The sequence below is a fragment of the Mobula hypostoma genome, chromosome 5 (assembly GCF_963921235.1).
Source record: "Mobula hypostoma chromosome 5, sMobHyp1.1, whole genome shotgun sequence".
Classification (NCBI taxonomy): Eukaryota; Metazoa; Chordata; class Chondrichthyes; order Myliobatiformes; family Myliobatidae; genus Mobula; species Mobula hypostoma.
In genome coordinates this window covers 4141099-4167395 of record NC_086101.1, presented here as the reverse complement: position 1 = coordinate 4167395, position 26297 = coordinate 4141099, and the positions used below count along the sequence as shown (strand labels likewise).

Genomic DNA, 26297 nt, shown 5'->3' with positions numbered 1-26297 from the left:
AGAATAAGGGGGCGTCCAGTTAGAACAGCGAAGAGGAGGAATTTCTTTATTAGAGAGTGGTGAATCTGGAATTCATTGCCACAGTCTTCTGTGGCCAAGTCGTCGTGTACATTTAAGGTGGAGATTGATCAGTCAGGGCATCAAAGGTTATAGAGAGATGTCAGGAGAATGGTTTCAGAGGAATAAATCAGCTATTCTGGAATGGCAGAGCAAACTCAAAGGACCACATGGCATAATTCTGCTCCCATCTAAAAGTCTTATGGTTTAAAGCCGGGAAACCCAGGTCTGTTAGCTTGACTAACAAAGCTCCTTCCCGTCCCCGAGCTCCCTGACATCATCATGAAGGGGACAACTGTCCCATCCTTTTCGGCAGAAAGCAACAGTCCGCCCAGCCACTCTTCCTCTCTCTAAGGTCAGTCTCTTGTATCTTTCCACAGCTCACAAGGACCTGAGGGGCACCAACATCCACGCGGCACTGCATGAGGTTTATAAAATGATGCTGTTCTCAAAGCAACATTTTAAAAGCACGTGGAAGGACATTAGATTTGCCACAATTTTATTCACTGACGGTGAGCACGCTTCTCCAGATGGACAAGGGAAGGGGCAATGACAGAGGGAGTTAATGTTAATTTATTTCTGAAAAGACACAGTGGGAGACAAGCAATTCTGGCCCAATGAGCCACACAGCCGCAGATTGATCTCCAGCCTAATCACAGGACAATCACAATGACCAGTTAACTTAGCAACCAGAATGTCGTTGGATGGTGGGAGGAAACTGCAGAAACCGGAGAAAACTCAGGGAGAGTGTACAGACTCATTACATACAATGTTATAATTGTAAACCCACACACACTCAGTAATGTACAGACTCATTACATACAATGTTACAATTGTAAACCCATGTACACTAGGGGTAATGTACAGACTCATTACATACAATGTTATAATTGAAAACCCACACACACTCAGTAATGTACAGACTCATTACATACAACGTTACAACTGTAAATGCATGCACACTCGGAGTAATGTACAGACTCCTTATAGACTGCATTAGAATTGTAAACCCATGCGCACTCTGGTTAACGTACAGACTCCTTACAGATGGCTTTACAATTGTAAACACGCGTATTTGTGCTAATGTACAGACTCCTTACAGACGACGTTACAATTGTATACTCTGGCACTTGGGGATAACATGCAGAGTTCAGTCAGAGTTCTGTGCTAACCTGCATCCTACCCTGGTGCCTTTGTGTGGGTTCAACAGAAGGGGAGCAACATCACAGAAACGCTTCCTGATGGTAACATTGCTCCCTCCTGCGGTAGATGTGCATTATTCCCTCGTCACCTCACCTCAGGCTGTGTTGCACTCCCTCGTCCCCTCACCTCCCACTGTGTGGCGCCTCCTTGTGTCTTACCCTTCACCAGCTTCCATCGCAGTGTGGCACTCCCTCGTCACCTCAGCCCACACTGTGTAGTGTTCCCTGGTCACCTCACCCCACACTGTGCAGTGTTCCCTGGTCACCTCACCCAACACTGTGCAGTGTTCCCTCGTCACCTCACCCCACACTGTGCAGTGTTCCCTGATCACCTCGCCCCACACTGTGCAGTGTTCCCTCATCACCTCACCCCACAATGCGCAGTGTTCCCTGGTCACCTCACCCCACACTGTGCAGTGTTCCCTCATCACCTCACCCCACAATGCGCAGTGTTCCCTGGTCACCTCACCCCACACTGTGCAGTGTTCCCTGGTCACCTCACCCCACACTGTGCAGTGTTCCCTGGTCACCTCACCCTACACTGTGCAGTGTTCCCTCGTCACCTCACCCCACACTGTGCAGTGTTCCCTGGTCACCTCACCCCACAATGTGCAGTGTTCCCCAGTCACCTCACCCCACACTGTGCAGTGTTCCCCTGTCACCTCACACCACACTGTGCAGTGTTCCCTGGTCACCTCACCCCACACTGTGCAGTGTTCCCTCGTCACCTCACCCCACAATGTGCCATGTTCCCTGGTCACCTCACACCACACTGTGCAGTGTTCCCTCCTCACCTCATCCCACACTGTGCAGTGTTCCCTCATCACCTCACCCCACACTGTGCAGTGTTCCCTGGTCACCTCACACCACACTGTGCAGTGTTCCCTGGTCACCTCACACCACACTGTGCAGTGTTCCCTCATCACCTCACCCCACACTGTGCAGTGTTCCCTCATCACCTCACCCCACACTGTGCAGTGTTCCCTTGTCACCTCACCCCACAGTGTGCAGTGTTCCCTCATCACCTCACCCCACACTGTGCAGTGTTCCCTTGTCACCTCACCCCACACTGTGCAGTATTCCCTCCTCACCTCGCCCACACTGTGCAGTGTTCCCTCGTCACCTCACCCCACACTGTGCAGTGTTCCCTTGTCACCTCACCCCACACTGTGCAGTGTTCCCTTGTCACCTCACCCCACAGTGTGCAGTGTTCCCTGGTCACCTCACCCCACACTGTGCAGTGTTCCCCGGTCACCTCACCCCACACTGTGCAGTATTCCCTCCTCACCTTGCCCACACTGTGCAGTGTTCCCTATTCACCTCACCCCACACTGTGCAGTGTTCCCTGGTCACCTCACCCCACACTGTGCAGTATTCCGTCCTCACCTCGCCCACACTGTGCAGTGTTCCCTCATCACCTCACCCCACACTGTGCAGTGTTCCCTTGTCACCTCACCCCACAGTGTGCAGTGTTCCCTCATCACCTCACCCCACAGTGTGCAGTGTTCCCTCATCACCTCACCCCACACTGTGCAGTGTTCCCTTGTCACCTCACCCCACACTGTGCAGTATTCCCTCCTCACCTCGCCCACACTGTGCAGTGTTCCCTCGTCACCTCACCCCACACTGTGCAGTGTTCCCTCATCACCTCACCCCACACTGTGCAGTGTTCCCTTGTCACCTCACCCCACAGTGTGCAGTGTTCCCTGGTCACCTCACCCCACACTGTGCAGTGTTCCCCGGTCACCTCACCCCACACTGTGCAGTGTTCTGTCCTCACCTCACCCCACAACGTGCAGTGTTTCTTCAGGTGTGATAGAATCGGATGGACAAGAGGGAGAGGTGTTGCATTGCTTGTCAGAGAAAATATTACAGCGATGCTCTGGCAGGATAGATTAGAGGGCTCATCTAGGGAGGCTATTTGGGTGGAATTAAGGAATGGGAAAGGTGTAGTAACTCTTATGGGGGTGTATTATAGACCATCTAATGGTGAGTGAGAATTGGAGGAGCAAATTTATAAGGAGACAGCAGATATTTGTAGAAAGCACAAGGTTGTGATTGTGGGAGATTTTAATTTTCCTCACATTGACTGGGAAGCCCATACTGTAAAAGGGCTGGATGGTTTGGAATTTGTAAAATGTGAGCAGGATAGTTTTTTGCAGCAATACATAGAGCTACCAACTAGGGAAGGGGCAGTGTTCGATCTCCTGTTAGGGAATGAGAAAGGTCAGGTGACGGAGGTATGTGTTGGGGAGCACTTCAGGTCCAGTGATCACAATGCCATTAGTTTCAATATAATTATGGAGAAGGATAGGTCTGGACCCAGGGTTGAGATTTTTGATTGGAGAAAGGCTAACTTTAAGGAGATGCGAAAGGATTTAGGAGGAGTGGATTGGGACAAATTGTTTTATGGGAAGGATGTAATAAAGAAATAGAGAAATGGAGGTGAAATTTTGAGGGTACAGAATCTTTATGTTCCTGTTGGGTTGAAAGGAAGGTTAAAAGTTTGAGAGAGCCATGGTTTTCGAGGGATATTGGAAACTTGGTTCAGAAAAAGAGAGATATAGGCAGCATGGAGTAAATGAGGTGCTCGAGGAATATAAAGAATGTAAAAAGAATCTTAAGAAAGAAATTAGAAAAGCTAAAAGAAGATAAGAGGTAGCTTTGGCAAGTAAGGTGAAAATAAATCCAAAAGTTTTCTACAGTTGTATCAATAACAAAAGGATAATGAGGGATAAAATTGGTCCCTTAGAGAATCAGAGTGGACAGCTATGTGTGGAACCAAAAGAGATGAAGGAGATTTTGAACAATTTCTTTTCTTTGGGCATTCACTAAGGAGAAGGATATTGAATTGTGTAAGGTAAGGGAAACAGGTAGGGAAGTTATGGAAACTATGATGATTAAAGAAGAGGAAGTATTGGCATTTTTAAGGAATATAAAAGTGGATAAGTCTCCGGGTCCTGACAAGATATTCCCTAGGACATTGAGGTAAGTTAGTGCAGAAATAGCAGGGGCTCTGACAGAAATATTTCAAATGTCATTAGAAACGGGGATGATGCCGGAGGATTGGCGTATTGCTCATGTTGTTCCATTGTTTGAAAAGGGCTCTAAGAGTAAACCTAGCAATTATCAGCCTGTGAGTTTGACGTCAGTGATGAGTAAATTAATGGAAAGTAGTCTTAGAGGTGGTATATATAATTATCTGGATAGATAGGGTCTGATTAGGAACAGTCAACATGGATTTGTGCGTGAAAGGTCGGGCTTAACAAATCTTATTGAATTTTTTTGAAGAGGTTACTAGAAAAGTTGACGAAGGTAAAGCAGTGGATGTTGTCTATATGAACTTCAGTAAAGCCTTTGACAAGGTTCCACACGGAAGGTTAGTTAGGAAGGTTCAATCATTGGGTATTAATATTGAAGTAGTAAAATGGATTCAACAGTGGCTGGATGGGAGATGCCAGAGAGTAGTGGTGAATAACTGTTTGTCAGGTTGGAGGCCGGTGACTAGTGGGGTGTCTCAGGGATCTGTACTGGGTCCAATGTTGTTTGTCATATACATTAATGATCTGGATGATGGGGTGGTAAATTGGATGAGTAAGTATGCAGATGATACTAAGATAGGTGGAGTTGTGGATAACGAAGTAGGCTTTCAAAGCTTGCAGTGTCACAAGGGGGTGCTGGGAACGGACCCAACTGTGAGACACAGACACTGAAGTACAAGGAACAGGACTTGACTAGAGTAGGGATGTGACAGGATTCAGGCAAGGAGCAGGGACAAGAACGCAGAGTTGGGCTAGGGAAAGCAGGACCAGGACTAGGAACCATGGACTAGGAGACAAGGCTTGGACTCCGAGCTCGAGACTGGACAAGGACCCAGAACCTGGGTCTTGCCTCGGGCTCGGACCCTGGAACCAGTCAAGGACATGACATGGCTTCAGGACAGGACGTGGCTGGGGTCTAGAGGCCTGAGCTTGGGGACAAGACAAGGCTCAGACTCTTGAGCCCGAGACTGGACAAGGACCCAGAACCTGGGTCTTGCTTCGGGCTCGGACCCCGGAACTAGGCAAGGACATGACATGGCTTGAGGCTTGGGGTCTTGGGTATTGAGCTTGGCTTGGGATCCTCGAGGCTTGGGGTCTTGGGTTTTGAGCTTGGCTTGGGATCCTCGAGGCTTGGGGTCTTGGGTATTGAGCTTGGCTTGGGATCCTCGAGGCTTGGGGTCTTGGGTTTTGAGCTTGGCTTGGGATCCTCGAGGCTTGGGGTCTTGGATTTTGAGCTTGGCTGCGGGATTGTTGAGGCTTGGCTTCTTGGAGCTCAGAGACAGAATGGGAACTAAACATCAACACAGAGCCAGGACTTATCCTTCGACAAGTCCGGACTCATCTTTAACATGACATAGGACAGAACATAGACATAGAGCCAGGACTTATCCTAAGACAAGCTGGGACTCAACTTCTCCACACCAAGGTGGGACAGGTCTCTCCATCAGGCAATGGCAGAATGGCCGGACTTGCCCAGCAGAGGCAAGGACAAGACAGGTGCCCCCGCAGGGCAATGGCAAAACAGCCTGGCTTACCCCATGGAGGCAAGGACAAGAAGAGAGAAACACCAAAGAATGACAGACAGTTCCATCTCTGCTCCGGGGAAGCTCCGAGTCTCAGTTCGGCCAGCAACCTCAGCTGGCTACGGAAACAGCTAGATCCCTACCTAGCTAGGAGTGGCTGGCAGCCACCCAGCTGGCCCAGGAAACAGCCAAATCCATACCGCAAAGACCACTCCAACGAGTGGCAACAAGGCTCCATGAAGCAGTGGTCCTCCAACCAGGCCTAGAGATCACAAATGGTTTCACTAGCCTTCCATCAGCAGGTTGCTCCAAGGAGGACTGACAAGACAAACAAGCAGCCCACACTCAATCCCAAGGCTACTTATATTGCAAGCGCAAAGATGGGAATCAGGTGCCAATGATCAACTCAAACAAGGGACAGCTGGAAGACCTGGAGTCCTGAGTCCACGGACTGGAACATGAACCGGAATGCAGACTTCACGGACCGGACCATGACATGCAGAGAGATTTAGGCCAGTTAGAAGAGTGGGCTGAAAGATGGCAGATGGCGCTTAATGCTGATAAGTGTGAGGCACTCCATTTTGGTACGACTAATCAAGATAGGACATACATGGTAAATGGTAGGGCATTGAAGAACGCAGTAGAACAGAGGGATCTAGGAATAATGGTGCATGGTTCCCTGAAGATGGAATCTCATATGGATAGGATGGTGAAGGAGGCTTTTGGTATGCTGGTCTTTATAAATCAGAGCATCGAGTATGGGAGTTGGGATGTAATGTTAAAATTGTACAAGGCATTGGAAAGGCCAAATCTGGAGTATTGGGTACAGTTCTGGTCACCAAATTATAGCAAAGATGTCAACAAAATAGGGAGGGTACAGAGAAGATTTACTAGAATGTTACCTGGGTTTCCTCACCTAAGTTACAGAGAAAGGTTGAACAAGTTGGGTCTTTAATCTTTGGAGTGTAGAAGGTTGAGTGGGGACTAGATAGAGGTACTTAAAATTATGAGGGGGATGGATAGAGTTGACATGGATAGGCTTTTTCCATTGAGAGTAGGGCAGATTCAAACAAGAGGATATGAATTGAGAGTCAGGGGGCAAAAGTTTAGGGGTAATATGAGGGGGAACTTCTTTACTCAGAGAATGGTAGCTGTGTGGAACGAGCTTCCAGCAGAAGTGGTAGAGGCAGGTTCGATGTTGTCATTTAAAGTAAAATTGGACAGCTATATGGACAGGAAAGGAATGGAGGGTTATGGGCTGAGTGCAGGTCGGTGGGACTAGGTGAGAGTAAGCGTTCAGCACGGACTAGAAGGGCCGAGATGGCTTGTTTCCGTGCTGTAATTGTTATATGGTTATATTAAGGATGCACGTACTTGGAGGCACATGATAAAATAGGCTGTAGTCAGCATAGTTTCCTCAAGGGAAATTCATGCCCGACAAATCTGTTGGAATTCATTGAAGAAATAACAAGCAGGGTAGACAGGAGAATTGGTTGACGTTGTGTTCTTGGTTTTTCAGAAGACATTTGACGAGGTGCCACACCTAAGACTTCTTAACAAGCTACAAGCCTGTGGTATTACAGGAAAGATTCTAGCATGGATAAAGCAATGGTTGATTGGTAGAAGGCAAAGAGTTAGAATAAAGGGAGCCTTTCTGACTGGCTGCCGGTGACTAGAGTTGTGCTACAGGGGTCTGCGTTGGGACCAATTCTTCGTCAATGACTTTGATGATGGAATTGATGGCTTTCTGGCAAAGTTTGCAGATATCCAAAGATGGGTGGAGGGGCTGGTAGTTTTCATGAAGTAGAGGTGCTACAGAAGGGCTTGGTTAGGTTAGGAGAATGGACAAAGAAGTAGCAGATGAAATGCAGTGTTGGGAAGAGTACAGTCATGAACTTTGCCAGAAGAAATAACAGGGTTGACTATTTTCTAAGTGGAGAGAAAATTCAAAAATCTGAGGTGCAAAGGGACTTGTGCAGGATTTCCTGAAGGTTAATTTGCAGGTTGAGTCTGTGGTGAGGAGGGCAAATACATTCATTTCAATAGGACTGGAATATAAAAGCAAGGATGTAATATTGACACTTTATAAAGCAATTGTGAGGCTTCACTGGGAGTTTTGTGAGCAGTTTTGGGCCCTTTACCTAAGAATGGATGAGTTGTCATTGGAGAGATTCAAAGGAGTTTCAGAAAAATTGGGCAAAGGTTGAAATTCAGCTGCGATGTTAATTTAGTTTTATTTGAAGTTCCAGCATGGGACAGGTCTTTCCAGCCCCTCGCACTGCTCCGCACAGCAATCCTCACCTAGTCACAGGGCAATTTACAAATGACCAATTAACGTATATATTTGAACTGTGGGAAGGAAACCATGTGAGCAAGATGCAGTGATCTCGTGAGTGGAGTGGAGGTTCAGTCGAATTGAGTTGATTCGAGTTGAGGCTGAATTGGGGAGAGGCGAGTTGCAAGAATAGAGCCGAATTGTGGAGTACTGAGCCTGCACATTGCTTGTTTTCATCACCGATTCGAGCCAGACCGGAGTGCCGATCGTGGGCGGAACTGCTGAGAGGAGACGAGTAGGGAGGCCACATCTGCTGAGTTGATAAAGAGAATATCTCACAGGATGAACTGCTGGTCGATGGATAGTGGAAGTGAGTTAGAGATGGACGTTGGCGAGAAAGAGGAATGGAGTGGAAAGAGTAGGAAAAAGAAAGCAGAGGTATGAGGTGTCAAACTCTGAGGAGTCAGGGGACAAACAAAACAGGATAGCAAAACAACGGAAAGAAGATGAGATTAAAGCAAATATAAAATTGAGCGAAGACGGAGCATCTTTTGGTGAATGGAACCCGATTCATTTGACGAAGATAATCAATAAACTTATAGGTGAAGTCAAAAGTGCAAAGATTTTATGAAATGGATCGCTATTAGTGATTTGTCGGGATAGTACTCAACAAGGCAAAGTGATAAGATTAAATAAAATAAGCGGCAATAAAGTACAATGCTCAGGCCCAGATGGAGTTCCAGGACGGGTACTTAAAGACTGTGCTGAACAACTGGCTGATGTATTTACGAGAATTTTCAATCTGTCTCTATCCCAGGCATGGTCCCCAAGTGCCTGAAGTCAGCCATCATAGTGCCTGTCCCGAAGAAAACATGCATCAACAATTTGAATGACTATCGTTCGGTTGTCCTCACACCAATAATAATGAAGTGCTTTGAGAGACTGGTCCTCTCCCACATTAAAGTCACTCACCCTGCTACACTGGACTCACACCAGTTTGCCTGTAAAGCAAACCAGGTCCACGGAGGATGCCATCACAATAGCTCTTCACACTGTCCTGACACACCTGGAGGGAAATGGCACATACGTGAGGATGTTGTTTGCTGATTACAGCTCTGTTTTTAATACCGTCATCCCCAGCAAGCTCATCTCCAAACTCCACCAGCTAGGCCTCAGCTCATCACTCTGCAACTGGGTCCTGAATTTCTTGTCAGGCCGTTCACAGGCAGTGAGACTGGGCCCTCGCCTGTCCTCCACTACTATCCTGAACACTGGTACACCACAAGGTTGTGTAGTGAGTCCCATACTCTACTCCCTCTTCACTTACGACTGTGTACCTGCATGTAACGCCAATACCATTGTCAAATTTGCAGATGACACAACAGTGATCGGGTTGATCTCCAACAGAGACGAATCAGCGTACAGAGCGGAGGTACAGAACTTAGTGAGCTGGTGCTCAGAGAACAACCTGTCTCTTAATACAGCAAAAACGAAGGAGCTAATTATCAACTTTGGAAAGTCACAGGATGATAAGTACGCTCCAGTCTACATTAACGGAGACATAGTGGAGAGAGTGTCCAGTTTCAGGTTTCTGGGAATACACTAACACCACAACAATAGTTAAGAAAGCACAGCAACGCTTGTTTTTCTTCAGGACGCTGAAGAAAGCTGGTCTCCCTGAACAGATGCTGGTGACCTTTTACCGCTGCACCATAGAGAGCATCTTAACATACTGCATCTCTGTGTGGTATCTCAGTTGTACAGCAGCTGATAGGAAAGCACTTCAGCGGGTCGTCTCCAGCCCACAGAAGATCATCGCGACACAGCTCCCAGCCCTGGAGGACACCTACAGCTCTCGCTGCCTGAGGAAAGTTACAAGCATCTGTAAGGACAATACACACCCATGCAATCATCTGTTTGAACTTTTTCCATCCGGCAGACGTTATAAAATTTTCTATGCCCGCACTTCCAGACTGAAAAATAGCTTTTTCCCCAGATCTATAATTGCTGTGAACCAATCGATTAAGCATCATCTATAAATTGTTATATTACTACTTTAATACTGGTTTTAAGACTGTCATGCATCTGAGTTGTGCTTTTGTACTGCTGGATGTTGCTTGTACTGGCTGATAACCTGATTTCATTTATTGTTTTTATATTTTATTTGTTGTTTTATAGCATTGAGTACGAGAGTTGTAAACTCATTTTCGCTGTATTGGTGCATGACAAATTGTACTATGCAATGACAATAAAGATATTTCATTTCATTTGTGAATGGATGGTGGGACAGGATCAAAGGACCGAATGGCCTACTCCTGTTTCTATATTGGAGAGACGGAGTTTGAGAGGAGACATGATAGAGGTGTACAAGATAATAAGAGGAATAGATAGGGTGGATAGCCAGCACCTCTTCCCCAGGGCACCACTGCTCAGTACATGGCTTTAAGGTAAGGGGTGGGAAGTTCAAGGGGGATATTAGAGGAAGGTTTTTTACTCAGAGAGTGGTTGGTGCGTGGAATGCACTGCCTGAGTCAGTGGTGGAGGCAGATACACTAGTGAAGTTTAAGAGACTACTGGACAGGTATATGGAGGAATTTAAGCTGGGGGCTTATATGGGAGGCAGTGTTTGAGGGTCAGCACAACATTGTGGGCTGAAGGGCCTGTACTGTGCTGTACTATTCTACCTATCTATATCTTCCCCAAAGGTGACTCGGTGTTGCAGAAAACGGCAATAAATTCTGCTGGATTTTGCCTCCATACCCAGCATATCCTTCTCCTCAACTTTCTGTCTCCTTCAACGGGATACTGCCGCTAAACACATCTTTCCCTCCGCATCACTCCACCCCACACTCTCCACTGTCCGTATGGATCACTCTTTTCGTGAATCCCTTGTCCACTCGCTCCTTCCTGCTCCCCACCTTATCTGTGTGAGTAGGAGAGAGCACCCCCTGTTCCTCACCATCAAAGCATTCCTTCCAGGTGAGGCAACACTTCACCTGCAAGTCTATTAGCATCTTCTGCCCCCTTCCTTTCCAGTCCTGATGAAGGGTCTCAGCCCGAAACATTGACTGTTTATTCCCCTCCATTGATGCTGCCTGACCTGCTGAGTTCCTTCAGCATTCTGGGTGTCTTGTCCTAACTCATTATTCCATTTTTTGTTTGGCGCTATTTACTTATTTTGTAACTTTCTGTATTTTCACTGCCCTGTTCTCTTAGACTGTATTTCACTTCATATAACATACATCTTGCCATATCCACTTACCTTACTTAGAACATAGAACATAGAATAGTACAGCACAGTACAGGCCCTTCGGCCCACAATGTTGTGCCGACCCTCAAACCCTGCCTCCCATATAAGCCCCCACCTTAGATTCCTCCATATACCTGTCTAGTAGTCTCTTAAACTTCACTAGTGTATCTGCCTCCACCACTGACTCAGGCAGAGCATTCCACGCACCAACCACTCCCTGAGTAAAAAACCTTCCTCTAATATCCCCCTTGAACTTCCCACCCCTTACCTTAAAGCCATGTCCTCTTGTATTGAGCAGTGGTGCCCTGGGGAAGAGGCTCTGGTTATCCACTCTATCTACTCCTCTTATTATCTTGTACACCTCCATCATGTCTCCTCTCATCCTCCTTCTCTCCCATCCTCCTTCTCTCCAAAGAGTAAAGCCCTAGCTCCCTTAATCTCTGATCATAATGCATACTTTCTAAACCAGGCAGCATCCTGGTAATTCTCCTCTGTACCCTTTCCAATGCTTCCATATCCTTCCTATAGTGAGGTGACCAGAACTGGACACAGTACTCCAAGTGTGGCCTAACCAGAGTTTTATAGAGCTGCATCATTACATCGCGACTCTTAAACTCTATCCCTCGACTTAAGAAAGCTAACACCCCATAAGCTTTCTTAACTACCCTATCCAACTGTGAGGCAACTTTCAGGAATCTGTGGACATGTACCCTGAGATCCCTCTGCTCCTCCACACTACCAAGTATCCTGCCATTAACTTTGTACTCTGCCTTGGAGTTTGTCCTTCCAAAGTGTACCACCTCACACTTCTCCGGGTTGAACTCCATCTGCTACTTCTCAGCCCACTTCTGCATCCTGTCAATGTCTCTCTGCAATCTTTGACAATCCTCTACACTATCTACAACACTACCAACCTTTGTGTCGTCTGCAAACTTGCCAACCCACCCTTCTACCCCCACATCCAGGTCGTTAATAAAAATCATGGAAAGTAGAGGTCCTAGAACAGATCCTTGTGGGACACCACTAGTCACAATCCTCCAATCTGAATGTACTCCCTCCACCACCACCCTCTGCCTTCTGCAGGCAAGCCAATTCTGAATCCACCTGGCCAAACTTCCCTGGATCCCATGCCTTCTAATTTTCTGAATAAGCCTACCGTGTGGAACCTTGTCAAATGCCTTACTAAAATCCATATAGATCACATCCACTGCACTACCCTCATCTATATGCCTGGTCACATCCTCAAAGAACTCTATCAGGCTTGTTAGACACGATCTGCCCTTCACAAAGCCATGCTGACTGTCCCTGATCAGACCATGATTCTCTAAATGCCTATAGATCCTATCTCTAAGAATCTTTTCCAACAGCTTTCCCACCACAGATGTAAGGCTCACTGGTCTATAATTACCCGGACTATCCCGACTACCTTTTTTGAACAAGGGAACAACTTTCGCCTCCCTCCAATCCTCCGGTACCATTCCCATGGACAACGAGGACATAAAGATCCTAGCCAGAGGCTCAGCAATCTCTTCTCTCGCCTCGTGGAGCAGCCTGGGGAATATTCCGTCAGGCCCCGGGGACTTATCTGTCCTAATGTATTTTAACAACTCCAACACCTCCTCTCCCTTAATATCAACATGCTCCAGAACATCAACCTCACTCATATTGTCCTCACCATCATCAAGTTCCCTCTCATTGGTGAATACCGAAGAGAAGTATTCATTGAGGACCTCGCTCACTTCCACATCCTCCAGGCTCATCTTCCCACCTTTATCTCTAATCGGTCCTACCTTCACTCCTGTCATCCTTTTTTTCTTCACATAATTGAAGAATGCCTTGGGGTTTTCCTTTACCCTACTTGCCGAGGCCTTCTCATTCCCCCTTCTTGCTCTTCTCAGCCCCTTCTTAAGCTCCTTTCTTGCTTCCCTATATTCCTCAATAGACCCATCTGATCCTTGCTTCCTAAACCTCATGTATGCTGCTTTCTTCCACCTGACTAGATTTTCCACCTCACTTGTCACCCATGGTTCCTTCACCCTACCATTCTTTATCTTCCTCACCAGGACAAGTTTATCCCTTATATCCCGCAAGAGATCTCTAAACATCAACCACATGTCCATAGTACATTTCCCTGCAAAAACATCATCCCAATTCACACCCGCAAGTTCTAGCCTTATAGCCTCATAATTTACCTTTCCCCAATTAAAAATTTTCCTGTCCTCTTTGATTCTATCTTTTTCCATGATAATTATTAAGGCCAGGGAGCGGTGGTCACTGTCCCCCAGATGCTCACCCACTGAGAGATCTGTGACCTGACCCGGTTCATTACCTAGTACTAGATCTCGTATGGCATTCCCCCTGGTCGGCCTGTCCACATACTGTGACAGGAATCCATCCTGGACACACTTAACAAATTCTGCCCCATCTAAACCCTTGGAACTAATCAGGTGCCAATCAATATTAGGGAAGTTAAAGTCACCCATGATAACAACCCTGTTATTTTTGCACCTTTCCAAAATCTGCCTCCCAATCTGCTCCTCTGTATCTCTGCTGCTACCAGGGGGCCTATAGAATACCCCCAATAGAGTAACTGCTCCCTTCCTGTTCCTGACTTCCACCCATATTGACTCAAAAGAGGATCCTGCTACGTTACCCACCCCTTCTGTAGCTGTAATAGTATCCCTGACCAGTAATGCCACCCCTCTTCCCCTTTTTCCGCCCTCTCTATCCCTTTTAAAGCACTGAAATCCAGGAATATTGAGAATCCATTCCTGCCCTGGTGCCAGCCAAGTCTCTGTAATGGCCACTACATCAGAATTCCATGTATGTATCCAAGCTCTCAGTTCATCAGTACTTAGAGGCCTGTCTGGCCCAACAACCTGCACCATCAAGCAACACACATATTTTACAACAACCAATCAACCCTGGAGCTCCCAAGGGGAAACCCACGCGATTCCTGGGGAGAATGAACAAAGTTCTTAAAGACAGTGGTAGAAATTGAACTCTGAGCTCCGAAAGGCAAAGGGTTGTTCTAACTGCGATGCTACCGTACAATCTGCATGAATGAGGAATTTGGTATGGAGTGTTGGCAGGGCACCAATATAAGCCAGTGAGAATAAACCTGATGATCTCAGGACCATTTGGCGTTGTGTGTTGAGAGGGACTGTGGTGCATGATAAGTGATCTCTCCATGGAGCAGTGCATATGACCTCTGAGGTTTTCCTGTGTTTCAGGAAGAAGGAACATGGGCCCGGAACCACATCTCGCTGCAGAGGAAATCAAGAAATTTGTGGAACAAGAAAGGAAGTCAGAGGATTACCTGGGTAAGTACCTGGGCATCCAGAATGAAAGGGTTATCATACAAGGAACGGTTGATGGCTCTGGGCCTGTACTTGCTGGAATTTGGAAGGACGAGGGGGATCTCATTGAAACCTTTCGAATGTTGCAAGGCCTAGACAGAGTAGATGTGGAAAGGATGTTTCCTTTGGTGGGAGAGTCTAGGACAAGAGGGCACAGCATCCCTTTAAAACAGAGATGCGGAGAAATTTCTTGAACCAGAGGGTGCTAAATTTGCGGAATTTATTACCACAGGCAGCTATGGAGGCCTGGTTGTTGGGTGTATTTAAGGCAGAGATTGTTAGGTTCTTGATTGGACACGGTGTCAAAGGTTACAAGGAGAAGGCTGGGGAGTGCGGTTGAGGAGGGGAAAGAAAGTTTAGCCATGGTTGAATGGTGGAGCAGACTTGATGGGCCAAATGGCCAAATTCTGCTACTATATCTTATGCTGTTACTGACACCAATATCGGTGCTCCCCACAGTACTATATACACTGGGGTTTAAACTCTGGCCAGATTCTACTAAACATTTCAATGGTTAAAAAGTTCAAATTAAATTTGTTCTCAATATACATATCAGCCACCATGAACAATGCAGATCCATTTACTTGTGGGCATTCACAGAAAATACAAAAAAAACTCACAATAGAATCAGTGAAAGACAGCAGCCGACAAGATGGAAAGACAGACTGTGACGAAGGCCCGTCACTGATTACGGACGGCACACGGCACACTCGGTAAAACACTCATCCCCAGCAGTAATAGTGACTGCGTCTGAACCAGAGCTGCTACGTGGATCTGTCTCATATCGAGGCAGCCGCAACCTGCACAGGTGTGCCAATGGTGGAAGATACCGACTTTCATTGGATAATTGAGTTAATTAGCTTTTGGTTGGTCTAGGGGGAGGGGCTTAGCAGTCATAGGCCTCGGGTTACCAAGGCTTTGGAGTTAGTTTTCTTTTGTGTCTAGTCTGAGGGTGGCTATATATATATATTGTTTTTTTTTCCAGTTTTTGTCTTGTTTTAAGACCATAAGACAAAGGAGCAGAAATTGGCCATTCGGCCCATTGAGTCTGCTCCACCATTTTATCATGAGCTGATCCATTCTCCCATTTAGTCCCACTCCCCCGCCTTCTCACCATAACCTTTGGTGCCCTGGCTACTCAGATACCTATCAATCTCTGCCTTAAATACACCCAATGACTTGGCCTCCACTGCCGCCCGTGGCAACAAATTCCATAGATTCACCACCCTCTGACTAAAAAAATTTCTTCACATTTCTGTTCTGAATGGGCGCCCTTCAATCCTTAAGTCACTCCCTCTCGTACTAGACTCCCCCATCATGGGAAAGAACTTTGCCACATCCACTCTGTCCATGCCTTTCAACATTCAAAATGTTTCTATGTGGTCTCCCCTCATTCTTCTAAACTGAGGTAAATAAAAGCACCTCAATCCATTTTTGCGACTCAAACCGTCTTGTTATTTTTCTTAATCAATTGACCCACAGTTATTTGTGACACAGACAAACACCAGTCCAAAGAGCAACAACTGTGAAAATACATCATGATAATAATCATCATGTCTGCATTTTTGACGGAAGGTAAAACCTATCTCTTTGCTAAAGGGGAAACTACAGATGACCCATCAAAATATCACCCTTTGACTTGTTTACACACTAAATATAAAATTGTCATGCATCTCGCAATAATCACCGCTTACTTAGAAAACCACAACATACTTACAGAAGAGCAGAAAGGATGCCGTAAGGGTATGAAGGGATGTAAAGAATAACTGATAACAGATTCTGTAATTGTAAATCAAGCCTGGAGGAGAAGCAGAAATCTTTCATATTCCTATATTGACTACCAAAAAGCATTTGACTCTGTCCTGTGCACGTGGCTCTTAATATATATTAAAAATACACACAATACTTGTGAAATTCTTTCAACATCTGATGAAGCATTGGCATGCTATAATCACCCCTCTGTTAACAACCAAAAAAGCACAAAATAAACGGAGGCCTTTTCCAAGCCAACTCTCTAAGTCCACTACGGTTCTGTCTAGCTTTAAACCTGCATTCTAATTTACTAAAGCAACATACATCAAAGTTGCTGGTGAACGCAGCAGGCCAAGCAGCATCTATAGGAAGAGGCGCAGTCGACGTTTCAGGCCGAGACCCTTCGTCAGGACTAGCATCGCAGAATTCCTGTTGTTTGCGTTCTAATTTACTAAACTGGATGAAAATTGGGTATCAAATCAGAAACAAGAAAATGAGTTATACTTAACACATCTATACGTGGACGATTTGAAATTATATGCCCCTTCATCAGTAAAGCTAAAGCAATTAATTCAAATAGTAGAACTATTTTTGAATGATATAAACTGAACTTTGGACTGGATAATTGCAGAACATTGAACATACAACGGAGCTGATAGAATACAAAACAGAGCAGTGGGACACAATTCAACCGATCGTTGAATATGAAACATAGAAGTCTCTAGGATATCAACAAGCAAAGTAAATTGATCAGAGTGTGATAAAGGAAAAACTTTTGACAGAATTTACTTCAGGGCTTAAGAAAATCTGCCAAACAGAGCTTAACAGTAAAAATATAACCAAGGCAATAAACACTTCTGCTGAACCCATATTAACATATTCTTCTGTCATAATATCTTAGTCTAAAACTATCTGGAAAATTTACAAAGAAGAACAAGAACTGAAGTAACAAATTTCAGAAAACATTATACACACTCAAACGCACTTAGATGAACACTTCCTCGGGCAGAAGGGGGAAGAAGAATAACAGATATTAAAAACCTGCACAACAGTCAAATAAAATTTTAAGGATATATTCCCATCATCGAAAACAGGATTCAACACTCCACTCGAACGTATGCAATTCTGATAAAGCACAATCCCGAAAACCTTATTTAGAGGCCTGTCTGGCCCAACAATTGACAACAGCTCAGCATTTGATACTATCCTCCCCTCAAAACTTATCAATACGCTTCAAGACCTTGGCTTCAATACTCTCATTTGCAATTGAATCCTTGATGTTCTCACTTACAGACCCCAGTCTGTTTGGATTGGCAACAGCTCTACTCACTTTACACTTATGACTGCGTGGCTGAGCACAGCACCAATAACTCCAATAACGTTAGTCCTGACGAAGGGTCTCGGCCTGAAACATCGACTGCGCCTCTTCCTAGAGATGCTGCCTGGCCTGCTGCGTTCACCAGCAACTTTGATGTGTGTTGCTTGAATTTCCAGCATCTGCAGAATTCCTGTTGTTTCCAATAACTTACACAAGTTTGGTGACGACACCGCTATTGTGGCTGAATCAAAGGTGGTGACAGTTGCAAATCTGGCTGAATGGTGTCACAACAACCACTTCCTGAAGGTTAGCAAGGCCAAGAGCTGGTTATTGATTTCAGGAGAAGGAAACCAGAGCTCCATGAGACAGTCCACACTGGGGGATCAGAGGTGGAGTGGGTCAGCAACTTTAAATTCCTTGGTGTTATCATTTCAGAGGGCTGTCCTCGGCCCAGCATGCAAATGTAATTATGAAGAACGCACAGCAACACCTCTACTTCCTTAGGAGATGGCGAGGATTCGGTGCAACTTCTAAAACTTTGACCAACTTCTATAAATGTATAGTGGAGAGTATAATGACTGGCTGCATCACAGCCTGGAATGGAAATAACAATGCCCTTGAATGGAAAATCCTACAAAAGTAGTCCAGTCCATCTTGGGTAAGGCCCTCCCCACCATTGAGCACATCTGTACAGTCGGCTGGTGCAGGAATGTTCCGTCATTAGGGTCACCCGCCACCCAGGCCAGGCTCTCGTCTCACTGCTGCCACCATCAGGCAGGAGGTACAGGAGCCCCAGGACCCACACCACCAGGGTCAGGAACAGTCATTACCCCCTCAACCAGCAGGCACTTGAACGAAGGGATAACTTCACTCAACTCCACTTACCCATCACTGAATTGTTACCACACCTCACTTTCAAGGAGTCTTCAATGAACTCACTTTGAACGACTCTTCATCTCATGCTCTCAATATTTATAGCTTATTTATTATTGTTATTTTTATATTTTCTCAGCTCAAGCTGGTAAACCTGAGCTACAGGCATAGCCAAACACACTCATTTGTCAATTGCTAGGAACTTTTGGCCTGGTGTTTAGTCTTGTGGCTTTCTGAAGATCTACATAGATATTATTGTGTCGACCTAATTGTTGAATGCTTTTGTGTTGTGAATTTGGGATGATACTAGCTGCAGATATTACTATTGGGACAATGTATACTCTGTTCGTGTTCCAAAGTCTTTCAATTTCCTCTTTTAATTCAGCATTTCTGGTGTCTTTCACTTCTTGATTTCTGTAAGTTATGTGTGTTTAGAATCGCTATATCTATTAAGTTGTTCTTGCTTGTTTATGCTCTATTATTACATCTGTTATGTAACCGGCAACAATGAATATCAGTCGAGACAGGTTACATAAAAACAACCAAACATTTATTAAACACGGATAAAACAATTAAAAAAAACAAACGAAAACCTTAACCGGAAGTTAACCGCTATGCAGCCGTTCAACAAATCGTCAGTCGGCACTGGTTCTTAAAGTGTTAAATGCGAAAACAGTTCTTAAAGTGGTAAAGTCAAATACAGTTCTTAAAATGGTAATTTCAAAAATCCAACAGATTTATACGTTCAATTGGGAGAGACTTCTCTGGAGAAGGATTTCTTCATAGACGCGACTTTCCTGTTGGTTCTGTCCAAAGGATTCACGATGCAGGAGATAAACAGTTTAAAACAACTGACAAATTCTAGAGAGCAAGCCTTTGCATGAACTTCCTTGCTCTTTTGGCAAGAGTTATCTTCGATGCAATTCGCTACTTCTTCAGCGAAGACTCAATAAGGTTGATCCTTTATTAAACTGCCGAACATCCCCGACTTATTTTAATCCTTCATATCCTGTACTTCGATGAAGTCTTCACTCTCCAATACTGCTGGAAAAAGGTACATCAACAAGTCCAGCAGAATTTGCCAGTCCAGCACTATTGTACCTTGCAATAGAACGTAACACTCCGTTTTAAAAATGAAACTGCATCATAGAAACAAATACGCGACAGAAACGGAGACACACTAACGTTCTAGCTGGAAAACTAAAAACTAAAAAACTAACTGCGTCATCTGAGGTCTTCCCTTATATACCCGCGGTGCACATGTCATCACGTGACCTCACATCGGCAGGAAAATTACATCAGGTGACCTCCAAAAGACCATCACATCATTCTCACAAAAAATATCACAGATCTCCTTAAGGTATGTAACATATCCGGATGGTTATTTTAGATGGTCCTATCTGTAAGACGCATCAAAAGGCAGGTGGGGTACCACAAACGCGGTGAGTTCTTTTTCCTTGTGTGGGAGTTTTTCTTAAAAAGAGTAGCTAGTACGCAGGCGTGGGAAGTGTCAGAGGCATCGATGACAGCAGAAGGCAGGTGAAGCTCCACCAAATGTGGTGAGTTCTTTCTCCTTGCGTGGGGGTTTTTCTTATTTTTTAAACCACAAAAAGAGATAGAGACTAGCGGAGCGGTCATGATAGGAGTGGGGGCTAGTGTCAAAGTGGGAACTTAGAGGCTTTGACTCAAGAGACTTTGATAAGGAGAGGCTGAGGCCAAAGAAACAGGTAAGAATGGTAAATTTTTCCTTTCGTTATTGCTGATTTGGTCTCGGATGCCCATTGCACGGTGCAGGCAGGATGGCAGATATGGCAGTGGAATGCTCCTCCTGTAGGATGTGGGGATTCATGGAACCTGATGGTCTCCCTGATGACTACACCTGCGGGAAGTGCAGCCAGCTCCAGCTCCTGAAAGGCCGTACTAAGGAGCTGGATGAACTGAGGGTCAGCCGGGAGGCAGAGCAGTTGATGGATACAACCTTTGAGCTGATGGTTACACCCAGAGTGCAGAATTCAGGGAGTAGATGGGTGAACACTGAGAGAGGTAAAGGGAGAAGGAAGTCAGTGGCCATTCCCCTCAGTAACAGGTGTGTCCATTTGGATACAGCTGAGGGGGATGACCTATCTGGGCAAGGCAGCAGCAGCCAGACCAATAGCACTGTGGTCGGTTCTGAGCCTCAGAAGGGTAGGGGGAAGTCAGGTGGACCAATAGTCACAGGGGACTCAATAGTTAGGGGGACAGTTAGGAGATTCTGCAGCAGCAAAAGAGATGCTGGGATAGTGCTTTGCCTCCCGGGTGCCAGGGTCCAGGATATCTCTGAGCGGTTGCAGAATATTCTTGAAGGGAAGAGTGAGTAGCCAGAGGTTGGGGTACATATTGGTATCGTGGCACATGCAGGAGAGGGGTAGGGCTCCAGCGCAGTAAGTTTAGGGAGTTACGAAGGAGTCTGAAGGGCAGGACCTCCAAGGTGGTAATCTCCAGATTACTCCCAGTGCCACGAGCTAGTGAAAGTCAGAACAGGAAGATAGCGCAGATGAATGAGTGGCTGAGGAGATGGTGCAGGACAGGGTTTCACGTTCTTGGAACACTGGAACCTTTTCTGGGGAAGGGGTGACCTGTACAAGTGGGACGGGTTGCACCTGAACTGGAGCGGAACCAATATCCTGGGAGGGAGGTTTGTTAATGCTATTGGGGAGGGTGAAAACCAGATTTGCAGGGGGGTGGGAACTGAAGTGAAGAGGCAGAGGATGGAGTGGTTTGCACACAAGTAGAGATAGCTTGTAGGAAGTTTGTGAGGAAGGTTTGCCAGATGATGGAGCAAAGATGCTCTCAGCCAAATGGTTTGAGATGTGTCTATTTTAATACAAGGAGTATCATAAGCAAGGCGGTTGAACTTAGAGCATGGATCAATATGTGGAACTGTGACGTTGTGGCCATTACAGGGACTTGGATGTCTCAGGGGCAGGAATGGCTGCTGAGTGTGCCGGGCTTTGGGTGTTTCAGAAAGGACAGGGAGGGAGGCAAAAGAGGTGACGGCGTGGCATTGCTAATAAGGAATAGTATCTCAGCTGCAGAAAGGGAGGAAGTCATGGAGGGATTGTCTACTGGGTCAGTGTGGGTGGAAGTCAGGAACAGGAAAGGGGCAATAACTATACTGGGTGTTTTTATAGACCTCCCAATAGGAACAGAGACATCGAGGAGCAGACAGGGAGGGCAGGATTTGGAATGGTGCAATAATAACACGGTTGTCGTGATGGGTGATTTTAACTTTCCTAATATTGATTGGCATCTCCCTGGAGCGAGGGGTTTACATGGGTTGGAGTTTGTTAGGTGTGTTCAGAAAGGTTTCCAATGTGCAGATAAGCCAATTAGAGGAGAGGCTGTACTTGATCTGGTATTGGGAAATGAACCTGGTCAAGTGTCAGATCTGTCGGTCGGAGATCACAACTTGATCTGCTTTACCATAGTACAGAAGAGGTATAGGAGCAGACAATTTGGGAAAACATATAATTGGGGTAGGGGGAAATACAGATCTACAAACCTTTATCCAAAATCCCTGGGGCCAGTTGCATTTCGGAATTCAGAATTTTTCAGATTTTAGAAAATTGATAATTATATCGATAATTAACCTGTCTCAGTGCGGGTGGACTTTAGGACCCGGGGGAGCTCCAGACCTACGCACATCCTCCCGTAAACTTTAAATCATCTCTCGATTACTTATAAAACCTAAAACAATGTAAATGCTATGTAAATAGTTGTTATACTGTGTTGTTTAGGGAATAATGACAAGAAAAAAGTCAGTACATGCTCAAACAACAAGTGCTGGAGAGAGAACTTCTGGGTTTTCCTGATCCACGCTCTTTTTGACTTATTGGAATTAATGTAGAACGTAAATACTCTAGGACATATACAGGTTCAAACTAAGCTATTCAAACTACTCTACAGGTACCTGATGGGCCAGGAACATGGTTCTCAGGTTATGAAGCAGCACTACGACAGTCGGCGTTTTTAAAGACTTTTGCAGTGTTTTTCCACTTTTCATTAGTTTATGGTCATCACTGTCACTATAAAACTTCAGTAACTTGTCTTTCTGTTCCTTTAAATCGTATACAGTGGTAGTTCCAACACCATATTCTTCAGTAAGACGCAGCACAGACACACTAAGATCATGATTCTGTGCTTACCCATAGGGGTATCTGCAGATCTTTTTGACATTTTCACAGTGAAATTAAGACATTTTCACAGTGAAATTAAACACAAAGTCAACAGTGAACACAAAATATCAGCGAACAGCAAATGCACGTGTAACCAGTACCAGCGCTGAGCCACAATGACGTCTGGCGGCCTCTGCTAGTGTTGTCACGTCACACCTCAGTGACGTCAGCTGTTGGCGCGCCAAACAAGCCTTGTTACGTCACGCTCCACACTGCACGAGAAAAACTTCCGTTTTCGGCGCTTTTCGGATAAGGGATTGTGGACCTGTATGATGCTATTAGGCAGAAACTTGAGAGCAGATATTCTCAGGGAAATGCATGGCAGAAATGTTGCATGGAGTTCGGCATGGGAATGTTCCATAGAGGCAGGGAAATTATGGTATAAAAGAAATATCTAATTAAGAAGAAATGAAAAGCCTAAAAAAGTTTCAAGAAACTACGTATTGTTAGAGCTCTAGAAAATAACAAGGTTGCTCGGAAGAAGATTAAGAATGGAATTAGGGGAGCCAGAAGGGGCCATGAGAAGGCCTTGGTGAGCAGTATTAAGGAAAATCCCAAGGCATTCTACAAGTATGTGAAGAACAAGAGGATAAACTGTGTGAGAATACAGTGCGATAGTGGAAATGTGTGCGTGGAGTCGGAGGAGGTAGTGGAAGTACCTAATGAATACTTTGCTTCAGTATTCATCAGGGAAAAGGACCTTGGCAATTGTGGGGATGACTTCCAGCAGACTGAGATGCTTGCACAACTAGACATTAAGAAAGATGTAGAGCTTTTGAAAAGCATTGTCCGGACGAGATATACCCCAGGCTACTGTGGGAAGTGAGGGACGAATTTTCTGAGCCTCTGGTGATGATCTTTGCATCATCAATAGGGCAAGAGAAGTACTGGAGGATTGCAGGGTTGCAAATGCTGTTCCCTTGTTGAAGAAAGGCAGTAGAGATAAACCAGGAAATTATAGACCAGTGAGTCTTACTTCAGTGGTGGGCAAGTTGTTGGAGAAGATCCTGAGAGGCAGGATTTATAAGCATTTGGAGAGACATAATCTCATTCGGAATAGTCAGCATGGGGTTGTCAAGAGCAGGTCGTGCCTTTCAAGCCTGATTGAATTTTTTGAGGAGGAACAAAACACATTGACAAAGGTAGAGCAGTGGATGTAGTGTATATGGATTTCAGTAAGGTATTTGATAAGGTTGCCCATGGAAGGTTCATTCAGAAAGTAAGGAGGCATGGGATCCAAGGAGGCCTTGCTTTGTGGATCCAGAATTGGCTTGCCACTGAAGATGTCAGGGGTAAGTTTTTTACGCAGAGAGTGGTGAGTGCCTGGAATGGGCTGCTGGCGGCGGTGGTGGAGGTGGAAATGATAGACTCTTTTAAGAGACTTCTGGATAGGTACATGGAGCTTAGAAAAATAGAGGGCTATGGGTAAGCCTTGGTAGTTTTAAGGTAAGGAAGGACATGTTCGGCACAGCTTTGTGGACTGAAGGGCCTGTATTGTGCACTAGTTTTCCATGTTCTATGTTCTAGAAGGCAAAGGGTGGTTGTAAACGGTCAGATTCTGCATGGAGTTTGGTGACCAGTGGAGTTCTGCGCAGATCTGTTCTGGGCCTCCTCCTCTGTGTGATGTTTTTATAAGTGACCTGGATGAGGAAGTAGAAGCGTAAACAACAGGAATTCTGCAGATGCTGTAAATTCAAGCAACACACATCTCTGTCCCTCTGAATATACCCCTTGCCCATCCTCTGGGTCCCCCCCCCGTCTTTCTTCCCAGACCTCCTGTCCCATGATCCTCTCGTATCTCTTTTGCCAATCACCTGTCCAGCTCCTGGCTCCATCCCTCCCTCTCCTGTCTTATCCTATCATTTTGGATCTCCCCCTCCCCCTCCCACTTTCAAATCTCTTACTAGCTCTTCCTTCAGTTAGTCCTGACGAAGGGTCTCGGCCTGAAACGTCCACTGTACCTCTTCCTAGAGATGCTGCCTGGCGTTCACCAGCAACTTTGATGTGTGTTGCTTGAGGAAGTAGAAGGGTGGGTTAGTAAATTTGCTGATGACACAAAGGTTGGGGGTGTTGTGGATATTCTGGGGGGTTGTCAGAGGTTACAGCAGGACATTGCTAGGATGCACAACTGGCCTGAGAAGTGGCAGATGGAATTCAACCCAGATAAATGTGAAGTGGTTCATTTTGGTAGGTCAAATATGATGGCAGAATATAGTATTAATGGTGAGACTCTTGGCAGTGTGGAGGATCAGAGGGATTTTGGGGTCCGAGTCCATAGGACGCTCAAAGCTGCTGTGCAGGTTGTCTCTGTGATTAAGAAGTCATACAGTACATTGGTCTTCATCAACTGTGGGATTGAGTTCAAGAGCTGAGAGGTAATATTATAGCACTATAGGAACCTGGTCAGACCCCACTTGGGGTACTGTGCTCATTTCTGGTCACCTCACTACATGAAGGATGTGGAAACTACAGAAAGGGTGCAGAGGAGATTTACAAGAATGTTGCCTGGATTGGGGAGAATGCCTTATGAGAATAGGTTGAGTGAACTTGGCCTTTCTCCTTGGAGCAGCGGAAGATGAGAGGTGACTTGATAGAGGTGTATAAGATGATGACAAGCATTGATCGTGTGGATTGTGGAGTGAGAGGCAGCAGAGTGATAGGGCATTGGCTCAACGGATTTAGGCAGTAACAGAATGAGGCAAGGTAGGTTTACCTGTGTTATTTGCAGAAAGGAGGAAGTATGTGTGTGAGGCCAGTTTTCTGTGCTCGGTGTCAGATGTGGGAGGTCCTGAAGTCTCCCAGCCTCCCGGACGGCCACATCTGCACCAGGTGTGTCGAGCTGCAGCTCCTAAGGGACCGTGTTAGGGAACTGGAAATGCAGCTCAATGACCTTCGCCTGGTCAGGGAGAAAGAGGAGCTGATAGAGAGGAGTTATAGGCAGGTGGTCACACCGGGGCCACGGGAGACAGACAAGTGGGTCACAGTCAGGAGGGGGAAGGTGAAGAGTCAGGTAATAGAGGGTACCCCTGTGGCTGTACCCCTTGACAATAAGTACTCCTGTTTGAGTACTGTTAGGGGGGACAGCCTACCTGGGGGAAGCGACAGCGGCCGTGCCTCTGGCACAGAGTCTGGCCCTGTGGCTCAGAAGGGTAGGGAAAGGAAGAGGAAGGCAGTAGTGATAGGGGACTCGATAGTTAGGGGGTCAGACAGGCGATTCTGTGGACGCAGGAAAGAAACTCAGATGGTAGTTTGCCTCCCAGATGCCAGGGTCCGGGGTGTTTCAGATCGCATCCAAGATATCCTGCAGTGGGAAGGAGAACAGCCAGAGGATGGTACATGTTGGTACCAATGACATAAGTAGGAAAAGGGAAGAGGTCCTGAAAAAAGACTACAGGGGGTTAGGAAGGAAGTTGAGAAGCAGGACTGCAAAGCT

The 26297-nt window shown here is 45.8% G+C and overlaps 1 protein-coding gene across 1 annotated transcript in view; it reads left to right on the top strand.

The window, feature by feature from the left end:
* LOC134346509 (complement C2-like) overlaps positions 1-26297 on the top strand; it is a 185760-nt gene that overhangs the window by 60757 nt on the left and 98706 nt on the right. Inside the window, exons 8-9 of the mRNA XM_063047901.1 lie at positions 438-569; positions 14582-14671. Of these exons, the coding sequence (XP_062903971.1) occupies positions 438-569; positions 14582-14671 (222 nt within the window). The remainder of the gene's footprint in view (positions 1-437; positions 570-14581; positions 14672-26297) is intronic.